Below are 15,959 nucleotides of genomic sequence, written 5' to 3' on the forward strand. Positions count from 1 at the left end.
GAATGAAAATAAAATAAAAGTCAAGTCACATTTATTTATATTGTGCTTTTTACATTAGACATCGTCTCACAACAACTTTACAGAATCCAGTAGCACTGCTGAGATTTGAACCCCAGATTGCAGCAGTAGTTGGCTAGTGTACTTTACCGCTGTGCCACCCAAACCCCCAGTAAATAATACCATTATTATATATTAAACACATACACCGATACCAACGTTAACGATGAAATATTCTTATCATCTGAAATATTATTATCATTACATATCTCTTATATTAAATCCTTTTTATTTTTTTTATTTTTTTATTAAAGCAACTGAATCCACCTGCTGGTTTGTTTTCCTCTTAAACATCCTCCAGTTAAGATTAAATTCTATAGAAGTAAAGATGTGTGAACACATGATGGAATAATGAAGATTCTTTATTTATTCTTTAATTCTGGACTCAGTTTGGTGATTTGTGCAGAACAGCGAGTTTATCAGAACTGGTTTCGTAACGATGTTCTCAAAGTTTATCAGAAATATGTGGACGGTACTAAAAAAAACAACAAATCTGGTGACAGATCGTGGGGAGCTGCAGACTGATCAGAAATATCAGAAATATCAGCTGCTGTTTATATATTTCAACTTAACAATAAACTTTTATTAATAATTCATTTATTTTTAAATCTTTCAGTAACAGAAAAACAGAACATTCCTGAGACTGCTATAATAAATGCTCAGAAGTATGCGGACACACCCTGTAATTACTGAGTTCAGGTCTTTCGGCCACACCCGCTGATACCTGCCGACCGCTCCACCGAGAGGTGACCACGTCTGTCTGGGCGTAAACTTTTGACCCGAGGACTCGAGAGCAGAACATGAGATGATGGTGAGGATGAGGACGGACCTCACTGCTTCAGGGTGTCAGCAGGATCTACAGGAGGATCTACAGGAGCTTTATGGTGACATTTCTGATGTTGTTGGGCGACATTTTTACTGCACACTGAACTTCCTGCTCGACCTTTAATGAGCGTCTTTAATCCCACAGAAGAAAGAAGCTGCTGACAGGAGAAGATCTGAAGCTCTCAATGATGGAGTGTGGAGAACGTTCTAAACTCAGCTTTTGTTTTTGAGCTAAACATGTTTTCAGGCTGCAGAGAGAATCAGACTCACGATGTCTCGACCCGGAGCTCCTGAGGAACCAACTCAGATCAGATCAGAAATTTTAATGAAACTTCTAATGAACAAATCAGATAATCAGATGTGTGAGAGTAAATCAATATTCTGTTAGAAAAGGAACCAAAAATATTCAGACGTCAGATCAGATGTTTAGTAAATAAATGAACTCTATTTATTCTGCACTGTAAGGTTAATGTTATAAGCAGAAGTATGTGGACAGCTCTTCTAAACTCATTCTCTGTATTTATCAGACAATTTTATCTGAAACACCGAACAGTTGTGAGTAAGTTTGTGACCCAGTAGTTTAAAGGAACTTCAGTGACCTGCACAGATCACAAATCCCAACAGACACACTCCAAACTCTTGTGGACAGAGACTGTTAGCGTGTAAGAGACTGTTATGGGTGCAAATCTATATGAATGTCAGTTTGGGGCTGCAGGTTGGTACCGGATTTTACAGTTTATTATTGTTTAACTGGTGTAATTATTAAAGGAAACCGCTCACTGTTATAATCACACACACACACACACACACACACACAGTCACACACACACACACACACTTAATCACTCATCACGTTCACTGAGTCACCTGCAGTGCTGTTACGCAACATTCATTCATTCATTCATTCATTCAGCTCCATTAAACGACCAGCAGCAGGCGGGTCAGTCAGAGGAGTTCGTAACATGACTGCACTATTCTGAACCTGGAGGACCCAAAGGAACCCACATGGACACACGGAGAAGATCATCACACACACAGTGGGTGAAGGTGTGGATCAAACTGAAGGTTGGAGCTGAGAGAAGTTTGGAGAAGATCCAAAATGTTGATGGAATAATTATGGTGTGTGAGGTGAGTGATGGAGATCAGAGAGAAAATAACGTGAGAAATTCAGACTGACGAACCTCCGACGAGCACCAACACCCCTCCAACCCCCACTCCCTCCCCCAGGCACAAAACTAAGAGTCACAAACATCTAAAAATCAGTTTCTACCTGCAAGAAGCTGCTAAGACCCCAGTCTGATTGTTCATGAACCCCACAAACTCCTGCACCCTCCACCATGAACCCCACAAACTCCTGCACCCTCCACCATGAACCCCTCATGAACCTTTGAAGGTTCTGATAGTACAAACACGCCCAGTAAAACCAGTTCTGGCCGGTTTGTAAGGTGGAGCCCTGAGAGGACTTTTCATAGCTCGCAGTGTTAAAGCCAAATAACTGTCAGACATGATAGATGAGAGTGACACACACACACACACACACACATTCACACACACACACACATCTGAACATCTGTGTGCATTAATCTGAAGTTGGGATTTACACCGGTGAGGCATAACATTATCACCACCTTCTTAATATTGTGTTGGTCCTCCTTTTGTTGCCCCGTACACGACAATCTGTGCTGCTCTGTGTATTCTGACACTTTCTATCAGAACCAGCATGAACGTCTTCAGCAGTTTGAGCTACAGGAGCTCGTCTGTTGGATTGGACCGCACGGCCATCGATGAGCCTTGGCCGCCCATGACCCTGTCGCTGGTTTACCACCGTTCCTTCCTTGGAGCACTTTTGATAGATACTGACCACTGCAGACCTGGACACACCCCACAAGAGCTGCAGATTTGGAGATGCTCTGACCCAGTCGTCTAGCCATCACAGTTTCCTCACGCTCGCCCATTTTTTCTGCTTCTAACATCAACTCTGAGGATAAAATGTTCACCTGCTGCCTGATATCCCCACTAACAGGTGCCGTGATGAAGAGATGATCAGTATTATTCACTTCACCTCTCAGTGGTCGTAATGTTATGCCTGCTCGGTGTATTTCCATTTAGCCAGAGACCATTACAGGGATCTTGCTCTAATCTAGGACAGTGAGGTTTGGGTCACAGTCAGTGTTCCAGTGCACTCCAGAGTTGGTGTTTGGGGTCTGAGCTCTGTGCAGCACTGTCAGACACACACACTTTCTTTATGGAGGACCCTCTGTGGGCCGGGCACTGCCATGCTGGGTCTGATCTCTGCAGGTTTGTACACAGTTGGTGTCCAGAGTGGTTACAGCTCCTGCACGAACCTCTGCTTCATTATTAAACCAAGTTCAGTGGTGACAGTGATTAACACTGCTCAGTATCGATCATGGTGAAACAGTTCAAACAGTTCTGCTGCTGCTGCAGAGGCAGTTTGGAACCTGGTAGTGAGTTCTGTACACAATGCATCCTGTTGTGTGTGTTTGTGTGGCTTCATGGCTGTACTGTTGTTACTCCTGGATGCAGCAGCAAACCATCACTCTTAGAATGAAATGCCTTTATTTGTCATTGGCACCCCTGGAGCCAAGAGGGTTAAGGGCCTTGCTCAAGGGCCCAACAGTGGCTGCATGACAGAGCTGAGATTCAAACCCTCAACCTTTTGACTGATAGTCTAAAGCTTCAACCAAACGTGCTAAATCAGCCTTAACCTGGACCACCGATCACAGCACGATGTTCTTTATAGTGACAGCAGGGGGGTGACTCCTCACATTCCAACACAGGTTGAATAGATGGGTATGAAGGATTTATTTCCTTAGATTTGTTTTTGTTTAAATGTAAATTTTAAATTAGAACCGATCACTTCTCGAGTATCTCAGACCCTCTCTGAAGACATTCTGAGCCCTGACGGTTCCTCTCAGCTGATGTTTCCACAATAACAGTGATGAGCAGGTTTATCCAAACTCCTTTATCTCTTCATCATGACCCGTTCTGTGTTTGTACAGAGATGTGAAGCGTGATGGTGGTTGTACGCACCAGTGAGCCGTGTGTGTGTGTGTGTGTTTGAGTACAGGAGGATCTAAAACACTCATCCCTAACCCCTGAACTGAATCCATGTTGATCCACATGAGCGTGTGGAGTGTAAATCTGGATTGGCTGAGATTTTGTGAGATTAGATCAGAACACCATCACTCCACAACGGGCTCCGTCCCAAATCCACCTTCTGCAGAGTGAGTGGAGCGTCTGTACTGGTCCCGCCCGGTGTTTACTCTCACCCTGTTTACACTGCAGTGTTTCTGCTGGAGGTGGTGAGGACCAGGCTGGATCTTCTACTCAACATCATTATTATTCATGATCCACAGTTTCTGCTGCGGCTAAAAACGTTTTGCATAAAACAAATGAGCAGAACTGTTAATCTGATGATGTGATTTACATGGAACGTGTGGAACGACAGTCTGATTCAAATCTGAAACCCCGGGGTTACGTTCTGATCCTGTCTTGTGTTTCTGGCTGGGCCTGGACCCACTGTGGCCCTGACCAGGATGACGAGGGTAGTTTTAAGTTTGAGTCACAGTTCTATGTGAGCAGAATCATCTTCAGGATGTGAAGCACCATGAACAATTTACTCTGTACAGCCGAAAGTATCTGGACGTCTGTGTGTAGGAATTTGTGCTCGTTCAGTCCAAAGATAACAGCATGTGTACGGCTGGGCGCTGATTGATCAGTCGGTGTTCTGGTTCATCCCAGAGCTGTTGAGTGGGGGTGAGGTCAGGGCTCTGTGCAGGACACTGGAGCTTCATGGTTTTAAACCAAGCTTTGAACAGGAGAGGTCCTTCCCTAAACTGTTGCTGCAAATCAAAAGCATGTATTTTAATATCATTGATTTATTACACCTGTTAGTGACTGTTGTGGCTTAAACACAATTCAGTCATTAGGAGGGGCGTCCCAAAACTTTTGTCTGTATAGAGTGTGTGTGTGTGTGTGTGTGTGTGTGTGTATACAATGTGTATTGTTTATCATGCACTAAAGCTACACCTTCGCCCCGGGGTAAACACACACACACACACACACACACACTGCAGGTCCACACCCAGTAACAGAAAAGCTTTATAGTTTCTCTGCTGATTTATAGTTTGTAAATGATCTTTATAAACTATATTTAATGATATTATTGTTTATAAACAATTTTAAGATGATATAATATTATATATAATAACGTGTAAAAGTTTTCACACCCCGCTGAGTCTCACAGTATCAGTCTTGAGTTTCTGTTCCGTCACTCTTCCACACTCAGAGCTTCTGGATCTGAGATTTACTCTGCACGTCCTGCATGCACAACATGTTTAATATTATATTAATAATAATATTAACAATAATAATAAATATCAGGTCTCAGGGCGGGGCTGTGGGGGTTTTGGAGTGGTGCATGGTGGATTTGTGCTGGTGTAGAAGCTGCAGATTCATTTCAGCTTCAGTTTCTCGTCTTACTGAGCTGTTTTGCTCCAGAATGTTCTGATGTTCAGTGGAATTCGTTCTTCTGTCCGTCTGAGACGTTTCCTCGCTTCATACGCTTCAGTCAGCTTCAGTTTTGGATCAGTCGGGTGTTTAGAGGAGCCCGTGGTTCTGAGTGTTAGGACAGAGTTAAGAGTGATGAGCAGATTATTCCTGATGGGTCACTAAACAGAAATCAGATCAGACTCAGTTACACACGATCATGTGACTGAAGGACCTGCAGGAGCGTTTGAGCGCCTCTGCACCGCCGTGATCTGATCCCTCGTATCAAAACCACCCATCTGATGAGCCGCAGAGTGTGAGGAGTTTTGTATGTTCTCATGTCCACCCTTGTTTCCCACCATTTCTTTTTTCCTGTGTGAAACTATCTGAGGGTGTGAAAACTTTCTCAAAGTGTGTGTGTGTTAATTATTCTGTTACTCTGTGTGTGTGTGTGTGTGTGTGTGAGAAACAGGTCCATGTTTTATAAGATCTGAACTATGCAGTAAAGTTTCAACACGTCCAACATCAACATGAACCGACACGAAGAACCGAAAACACGAAGAAAATAAAGTTCTATAGAGTCGGAATTTACCTTCAGGACCTCAGGACACTCTCACACGTACACAATGTTCCTGTGTGTGTGTGTGTGTGTGTGTGTGTGTACGTGTACATACCCTGAGGTGTGGGTGTAAACCTGGTGTGTGTGTGTGTGTGTGTGTGTGTGTGTGTGTGTGTGTGTGTGTGTGTTCTGCATGCCTAATAAATAAAAGTAAACCTGAATAATCAGATCAGATTAAACACGTCCGACTCTGATTTTTATTTGATAGATGATGTTTTATAGCTCTGTGTGTGTGTGTGTTACACAAACTACACACCTCATTTCCAGTAATAGTTGGGACGTTTAGTATAAAGAAGAATGTGTGATGTGTTTCATTCTTTTCAATCTTTATTTCACTAATAAAAGTAGAATAAAGGATTTATAATGTTTCACTGATCAACTTCATTCTAGTTTGTAAATAAAACACGTTTAGAATTTGATGCTGTAACAGTCTCTATAAAGTTGGGATGGGGGCAGAATGAGAGTGAAAAGTTGATGGAATGTTGAAGTTCCAGGTGAGGAATCATGATCAGGACTGATTAAAACTCGACCTGGAACTCAGAGAAAGTCAATAAATAAATTCTATACAGAAGCACCTGAGAGTTCTCTGGGCCCGAGGGCGGCACGGTGGGTAGCACTGTCGCCTCACAGCAAGAAGGTCCTGGGTTCGATCCCCAGGTGGGGCGGTCCGGGTCCTTTCTGTGTGGAGTTTGCATGTTCTCCCCGTGTCCGTGTGGGTTTCCTTCGGGTGGTCTGGTTTCCTCCCACAGTCCAAAGATGTGTAAGTAAGGTGAACTGGAGATACTAAATTGTCCAGGACTGTGTTTGATATAATCTTGTGAACGGATGAATCTTGTGTAATGAGTAACTACTGTTCCTGTCATGAATGTAACCAAAGTGTAAAACATCACATTACAATCCTAATAAACAAACAAACAAACTCTGGGCCTGAACTCATCTCAGATGGACTGACAGACAGTGGACGCACGCGTGTGCTGTGGTCAGATGAGTCCACGCTGTTCTTTTTCCTGCTTGCAGTCCAGATCTGGCGCATCATGAAGAGGAGAATGAGAAGACGGTGAGAACGGACTGTTGAGCAGCTGAAGTCTCACAAACCTGCAACTATTAGTGTCCTCAGTTCCTCACACATTAAACAATTAATAGGAACGCTGATGGAACACAGGGGGAACACAGGGGGGAACACAGGGGGGAACACAGGGGGGATGTGAATCAGCCATACCATTAAAACCACCTCCTTGTTTCTACACTCACTGTCCATTTGATCAGCTTCACTTACCATATAGAAGCACTTTGTAGTTCTACAATTACTGACTGTAGTCCATCTGTTTCACTACATGCTTTGTTAGCTCCTTTCATGCTGGATGAGACACAGCAGCGCTGCTGGAGTTTTTAAACACCTCACTGTCACTGCTGGACTGAGAATCGTCCACCAACCAAAAACATCCAGCCGACAGCGCCCCGTGGGCAGCGTCCTGTGACCACTGATGAAGCTCTAGAAGATGAGCGACTCAAACAGCAGCAATAGATGAGCGATCGTCTCTGACTTTACATCTACAAGGTGGACCGACTAGGTAGGAGTGTCTAATAGAGTGGACGGTGAGTGGACACAGTGTTTAAAAACTCCAGCAGCGCTGCTGTGTCTGATCCACTCATACCAGCACAGCACACACTAACACACCAGCACCATGTCAGTGTCACTGCAGTGCTGAGAATCATCCACCACCTAAATAATACCTGCTCTGTGGTGGTCCTGACCATTGAAGAACAGCATGAAAGGGGGTAACAAAGCATGTAGAGAAACAGATGGACTACAGTCAGTAATTGTAGAACTACAAAGTGCTTCTATATGGTAAGTGGAGCTGATAAAATGGACAGTGAGTGTAGAAACAAGGAGGGGGTTTTAATGTTATGGCTGATCACAAAGATGATTTACTGAAATGACAGTGTGTGTAGGATTGAGCAGTAAGAGTTTGGACTGGTACCACTGGTATCACTGCCACTCACCAGAGAGCTTTAAAAATCCTTCTGTTGAATTATTATTATTATTATTATTATTATTTATTACCATTACTAAACCTAGAGTATTAAGTGACTGATGTGAGGATCTGATGTTTGGGTCAGTGGTGTTTGGACGTTAGTTTGTGTTGATGGTCGCGAGTGTTGGTTTGTTTTCCTGTGTTGAACCCAAGCATTTCCATGGTAACAGGAGGTTACAGAACCTGTCTGACATTGTAAGGAAACACACACACTCGTGCGTGGTGCAGGTAACACGACTATCGGTCAGGACGCTGGTACAGAACTCCTGATTACACGTCCAGATATTTTACACGTCCCAGAACACGGAGGGTCAGAAGATCAGAAGCTCGCTCGCCTGAGATCAAACCCAGTCAATAAGAGACGTGAAAAAGGTCTGTAATGAGGTTTAACTTGTGAACAGTGGTCGCTTCACCAAGGGTTAGTGAGAAAACCAAACTGTCACCTTATACCAGGAAAACAGTTGTCCAAACGTTGCTGGAACACAAGCAACAGTGTCCACAGTCAAGCGAGCTTCACATCAGCATGGACAGAAGCAAAAAAAAAAAGCTTCTGCAGATTTTCCTTCATCTGTGTGATCAGAGACACTTCAGTGAAGCAGGAGCTTCATTCATGCACAGGATCCTCCTCACACTCAGTGATGTTAAGCCTGCTCGGCTGTGGACAGCGGTGATTCTGTTCCAGCAGCTTTTCATTTCACTTTGTGTTAATAAAAGAAATAAAAATACATCTATGTATGCTTTTAATAATACGCAGTAAAAGTGAGTTACTGCATTGTTCTGTTTTATTCCTGCGTGCGTGTGTGTGTGTGTGTGTGTGTGTGTGGGCGTGACCCTGCTGTTTGTTTGAAAGTGTGCATTAAATCACCTTCCATCAGGCCACCTGAGTGTCAGCTTAATAAAATCATGTCCTTATAAGGACACACACACACTAAAATCCACCCTGTACTGTACCTGTGTGTGTGTGTGTGTGTGTGTGTGCTTTTGTGTGAATATGCCTTGAGGAGTGGGAGTATGCCAAATCCACTTCACAATGTTACCTAATCCTGCCGTTCCCTCCCTCGCTTGGCCTCCTCCACTCCCCTCTCCATCCTAAATAAAAAGCTCCGGCTCCTGCTCCTCTCACTCACCTCCTCACTCGTTCTCTCTCTCTCTCTCTCTCGAGTTTTGCTCCTCTCGATCTTTACCATGACCTCCATGTCTATGCGCAGCAGCTACGGCTCGGGCGGCTCCATGATGGGCGGCCGTATGGGCGGTGGAAGAGCCGCCAGCGTGTACGGTGGAGCCGGCAGCCACAGCGTGCGTATCTCCAGTGCCTCGTCTCTGGGCTCAGGATTCGGAGGTGGTGCCGGCGGCGGCTACGGTGGAGGATTTGGAGGAGGCGCTGGATTCGGAGGGGGCGCTGGATTCGGAGGGGGCGCTGGATTCGGAGGGGGCGCTGGAGGTGGCTTTGGCGATTCCATGGATGTCTCTGCCAACGACAAGCAGACCATGCAGAACCTGAACGAGCGTCTGGCCTCCTACCTGGAGAAGGTACGCTCACTGGAGAAGGCCAACGCTGACCTGGAGCTGAAGATCCGCCAGTTCCTGGAGAAGAAGACCTCACCTGCAGCCCGGGACTACGAGCACTACTACGTCACCATCGCTGAACTTCAGGGCAAGGTAAGAACCTCACTATCTTCTGTACTGTTACAACCATAAATACAGTCTTCAGCAGGGAACCAAACCTGCTCACCACCCTCTACCCAACCAGGTCAGGGGCGTCACCATCTCACCACCACGTGTCCTGACCAGGGTAGCGTCCTGTTCATTTCATTACTGTGTTAGGTCTCTCACCATCTCATCATTAAGTCAGAAACCCTGATCAAAACCCTCGTTCCCCCATTTGTTCACTCCACTCTTTGTAATTAAGGTGGCAGCCTTTGGTTTACTGTACCCTTCCTCACAGGGTCGTACCCACGTCATCATCTTCACTGAGACCCCCCACAACCTAACTTTACCAACCAGTGTTAAAAGTTAAATCTAGAGGGGATAGAAATCAGGAAGCAGAATTTGTTAAACATTTTGACCCTCCAGTGTTTACAGGTGCCACACCCGCCATCACACAACAGCCTCAGACTCGAGCTCCTGCAGCAGTGAGGCGTCTCTCCCCCGCTCACGAAACCAGGGCTCAGATTAACACGACATCAGACACGCCAGCGCTTCGTCTCAGCATCAACATCATCAAATTATTTATTCACTTCATTATTTATTCATCTCTGTGCTGCAGATCCAGGAAGCCACACGCGTCAACGGAGGGATTTACCTCTGCATCGACAACGCCAAGCTCGCCGCCGACGACTTCAGAGTCAAGTACGTTACCGTCAGTTATTTACATCACTTCTGATTAATCAGTGTGAATTGTGTTCATGATCCATCTGATCAGATACAATCAGTAATTCATCTGTTTATCTAATCAAATACTGAATCAAACTGCTCAGAACTTAAATCAACAGTTAAATTCATATTTATTTATAGTTTATTAATCTAACTTCAGATTAAATGAATGTTGTAGCACCACTATTATACATTTTATTACTGTTATTATAAATGAAAGCAGCACTATAGTACTGAACTGTTATAGTGATGTGATGCAGGACGAGCTAACGTCCCTACTGCAGCAGATATCCTGCACAACACTTTAAGATCCTCTCTGATCATCTCGTACGTCCAGCCTCATTAAGATCTACACACAGATCTGTAATCATGTTCTAATCATGTGACTGTGAGGTTCTTCCTTCTCTGCATGTTTCTGGTGCCGCTGGCTGCCACACAACCCCAGAGCACAGATCCACGCCCGTACATGCCCTCCCGTCCAAACCTCAGTGACTGAGGCTACAGAATTTCATCTTTACTTCATTAGTCTGAAGCTCTTCTATTCAAATCACCTCTGAATCAGATAATATCAGATAATATCAGAAAGAATCAGATCATTTTCATTTATTTCTCTGGCCTGAAGGTGTGGCGTACCTCCAGTAATACCAGTGATGCTGATGTGCAGGGTTAGAGAAGCTCAGCTTCACATCTCCATGTTGTTTGTGACCTGAGCAGGTATGAGAACGAGTTGGCCATGCGCCAGTCGGTGGAGGCGGACATCGCCGGGCTCAGACGAGTCCTGGACGAGCTGACGCTGGCCAGATCTGATCTGGAGATGCAGATCGAGAGCCTGAAAGAGGAGCTGGTCTTCCTCAAGAAGAACCACGAGGAGGTGAGTGTGAGATCTAGTGATGTCATAATTATGTCATAGTGATGTCATAATGTCACCATGGTAACTGTGATCACCGTGGTTCATCATCGTATCGTTGGTGTGTCTCCCTGCAGGACCTCATGGCTGCCCGGACCCAGATGAGCGGACAGGTCCACGTAGAAGTCGACGCCAAACCTCAGGAGGATCTGAACAAGATCATGGAGGAGATCCGTGAGCAGTATGAGGGCGTAGCAGCTAAAAACCGTAAGGAACTGGAGGCCTGGTTCCAGAACAAGGTAACTCCGCGCTGCCGCCACGCCTCAGAATAACGTTGATGATGCGTTAGTGCTGCTGGAGCTTCATCATAAACCTGCTGCTCATGTTTTTCAGTCTGAAGCTCTTAATAAAGAAGTCGCCGCCAGCTCAGAGACGCTGCATACCAGCAAATCAGAAATAACAGAGCTGAAGCGCACGCTGCAGGGGCTGGAGATCGAACTGCAGTCGCAACTCAGCATGGTAAAGATCTATACATAATCATTATAATCAATATCTATACATAATCATTATAATCAATAATAATCTATACATAATCATTATAATCAATATCTATACATAATCATTATAATCAATAATAATCTATACATAATCATTATAATCAATAATAATCTATACATAATCATTATAATCAATATCTATACATAATCATTATAATCAATAATAATCTATACATAATCATTATCAATATACATAATTATTATAATCATTATCATCAATAATAATCTATACATAATTATTATAATCATTATCAATAATCTATACATAATCATTATAATCAATATCTATACATAATCATTATAATCAATAATAATCTATACATAATCATTATAATCAATAATAATCTATACATAATCATTATAATCAATAATAATCTATACATAATCATTATAATCAATATCTATACATAATCATTATAATCAATAATAATCTATACATAATCATTATAATCAATAATAATCTATACATGATCATTATAATCAATAATAATCTATACATAATCATTATCAATATACATAATTATTATAATCATTATCAATAATCTATACATAATCATTATAATCAATAATAATCTATACATAATCATTATAATCAAAAATAATCTATACATAATCATTATAATCAATAATAATCTATACATAATCATTATCATCAATAATAATCTATACATGATCATTATCATCAATAATAATCTATACATGATCATTATAATCAATAATAATCTATACATGATCATTATAATCAATAATAATCTATACATGATCATTATAATCAATAATAATCTATACATAATCATTATAATCAATAATAATCTATACATAATCATTATAATCAATAATAATCTATACATTATCATTATAATCAATAATAATCTATACATAATCATTATCATCAATAATAATCTATACATGATCATTATAATCAATAATAATCTATACATGATCATTATAATCCAGTGATAGCTCAGTGGTTAAGGTACTGGACTAGTAAACAGAAGGTTGCCGGTTCAAGCCCCGCCACCACCAAGTTGCCACTGTTGGGTCCCTGAGCAAGGCCCTTAACTCTCAATTGCTCATTGTGTAAGTCGCTTTGGATAAAAGCGTCTGCTAAATGCTGAAAATGTAAATGTAAATAATCAATAATAATCTATAAATAATCATCATCATCATCAATAATCTATAAATTAATAATAATGAATAATTAATAATAAAGATGAATAATCATAATGATAATAAAGGGAAAAACCAATAATTAATAAATAATTATTGTTGCAGATTGAAACATTTAACAAAAATGGGTAACAGGACGCTAGCATTGTTTAATGAAACCTGCTAGTATAAGCTAGTATTGCTAATTAATCAGTATAAGACTTAAACAAAAGATAAACAAAGCTAGCACTACTGTAATGAGAAACAATTACAGTACTAAACTACACGCTACTGCTAGTCCTGCTAAATAAAGCAAGATATTGTTTATAATGCTAACATCGCTACTATAGCATTGTTAAAATGAACAGATTAGTAATGCTACTATCATTACGCCTGTAGCAATGCTAACCATGGACTGGAATGTTATGATTACAAAACAAGTAACGTTACTAGCTATACTAAATAAATTACTTATTACACTAACAAATTACTTTTATGACCAAATTAGCTTACATTAGCTTTAGCAATTACAGATAAGCTACATTATTACTGTAGCGTGAAGCTAGCATTACCTACACAGTAAAACAAACTTGCTACCTTTTAAAACAAAGCTAGTTAGCATGTCAGCGTTGTGCTGTGCATGGTTACCGACCGCGTTCTGCTTCTTTTTACACAGAAAGCGTCGCTTGAAAACCAGCTCGCCGACACACAGAACCGCTACGCCATGAAGCTACAGGGATTCCAGAGTCAGGTGGTGAGCATGGAGGAGCAGCTGGTGCAGCTCCGCGCCGACATGGAGCGCCAGTCTCAGGAGTATCAGATGCTGCTGGACATCAAGACCAGGCTGGAGATGGAGATCGCCGAGTACAGGAGGCTGCTGGACGGAGAGGCTGGCGGCAGGTTAGCCAAACAGCGCTAATGCATTTATTTAGTTATTATTTTTAATGTTTCAGCTACTGAATGAATTAGCAACTGCAGTAAACTAGCAGCTACATAAAGTTTATACACTTAAAAATATACAAAATATGGCCAAAAGTATTTGGACGCCTCGTGTTGAAGCTGAAGCTCATGATTGTTTGTGTTTGTTCTTGTTAGCGGCTCATCGAGCTCCAGCAGCAGCTCCACCACGCGTAAGGTCGTGATCGTGACCGAGGAGGTCGTGGATGGGAAGGTGGTGAGCTCCTCCTCCTCCTCCACCTCCAAAACCAGCACCAAGTAAACACGTCCTGAACCTTCACGCCGTGATGAGAACACGAGCAGAAGCTCCTGAGGTGAAGCAGCGCTGAGAAAAGAGAAATCAATCAATCAGTAATGAATAATCAATAAATAAAGCATCACGCATCAAATCTACTCACTCGTGTCTGTCTGGTATTTTAGTGGCTCAGTACTCTCAGTACTCTCAGTACAGTCAGCACAGTCAGTACTCTCGCTGCCAAACTTATCAACTAATATTACAAATAAAATAGAAATAATTCTACACAGAGTATTAAATTATTCATCTTCAGGTCTGAGGTGATTATCAGCAGTTCTGCACTCATGTGTTTGGGTTTGAATCTCTGAGGAACCAAAATGTGTCAAACATTCATGAATATTATAGATTAATATTAAAGATACGTGAGAGTTTTATCCTCTGATGAGGCTCTGTACTGAACACTGATGTTACTGAACGTGTTTCAGTTCTGAAGCTTTAAACAGAAAAGTGTTCAGAGTTTAAACTTTTCACGCTGGCTCGGTGGGTAGCACTGTCGCCTCACAGCAGGAAGGGCCTGGGTTTCATTCCTTTCAGTGTGGAGTTTGCATGTTCTCCCTGTGTCCAGTACAAAGACAAGCAGTCAGGCGTGTGTGTGAGGGACTGGTGACCTGTCTGGGGTGTTTCACCCACTGTGACCCTGACCAGGATGAAGCACTGGTGAAACAGATAGTGAATGAATGAGCTGAGATGAAACAGTTCTGACTGATTCTGACGTCACAGATTCAGCTCTTCCTAAAACTCTAAAATAATTATAAACTAAATAGATAATAAATGAATATAAATGTGCTAATAAAAGCCTCAGTGTGCTCAGTGTTTAAATAAAACTAAATATTAATATTTAATCAACTTTATTGATTTACATGTGCTTCTAACCTAAATCTGCACTTCACTCACTCACATTCGGCAGAATCTTCTCCTCTAGGTGGCGATACTGTTCTTCCATACCAGGACTGTGGGGATTCAACAGCGTAACGTTAGCATTAGAAGAATGCAGAACACACACACACACACACACTGTTCAGGGTTTGATTATGGTATAAATGAGGTGATGACTGATGGTGGAACTGAAGCTGAAAAACTGATTTTTATATTTTACTGAGAGAAAAAACTCAAGTGTAAAAAAATCATTTTATATTTTGTAGAGATTATAAATGTAATAAAACATTTAATATGAACTCTCAGCTCACACTGTAAACACTGATACACCGTGATTATAATAAATCATACTGATATTTATTAGGGTTTATAAAATAATGAAGTAAATAAAGTGACTTCATAAACGTGGGATGCAGAAATGTTTGTGATGGAACATCTTTGTCCTCATCTTCATCCTCATCTTATGGCTCTCATCATCCTGTTTTTATTCATTCATGTTAAGTTATTAAATATTAAACTAAATGACTGAAGCACCTCCAGCTCTCTGTGAATAGAAACAGAATATATTTGATGATGAAAGTTGAGCTGCAGGTTCAGACTACAATAAATACTGTTACTGATTTTACACTATGTGATCACGTGACTCAGTCAAACCTGTATAAATATTTACAGAAATAATTCAATATTAAATATATTAATGTGATGTAAGAATGAGCTGCTTTTGTATGAGTGTGAGTACAGAGCTGTGAAAGTAATTAATGTAGTAAAAAACCCTTAAGTACAAATATATACAGAGAAATAATAAAGGGGGAACAGGACACAGGTAATACAGCAAAACACTGATTCTGAATACATAGAA

General features: G+C 41.7%; 1 protein-coding gene across 1 annotated transcript; it reads left to right on the forward strand.

Moving 5' to 3' along the window:
• The first annotated feature begins 9,167 nt into the window (after positions 1–9,167).
• Positions 9,168–14,322, forward strand: LOC134327455 (keratin, type I cytoskeletal 13-like). The gene is made up of 7 exons (XM_063009224.1): positions 9,168–9,705; positions 10,313–10,395; positions 11,134–11,290; positions 11,404–11,565; positions 11,660–11,785; positions 13,649–13,872; positions 14,068–14,322. Exons 1-7 carry the CDS (start codon positions 9,232–9,234, stop codon positions 14,189–14,191), a joined length of 1,350 nt encoding a protein of 449 aa, XP_062865294.1. The 5' UTR covers positions 9,168–9,231; the 3' UTR covers positions 14,192–14,322.
• The last annotated feature ends 1,637 nt before the right edge of the window (positions 14,323–15,959 follow it).

This window comes from Trichomycterus rosablanca, chromosome 2 (assembly GCF_030014385.1).
Source record: "Trichomycterus rosablanca isolate fTriRos1 chromosome 2, fTriRos1.hap1, whole genome shotgun sequence".
Taxonomy (NCBI): Eukaryota; Metazoa; Chordata; class Actinopteri; order Siluriformes; family Trichomycteridae; genus Trichomycterus; species Trichomycterus rosablanca.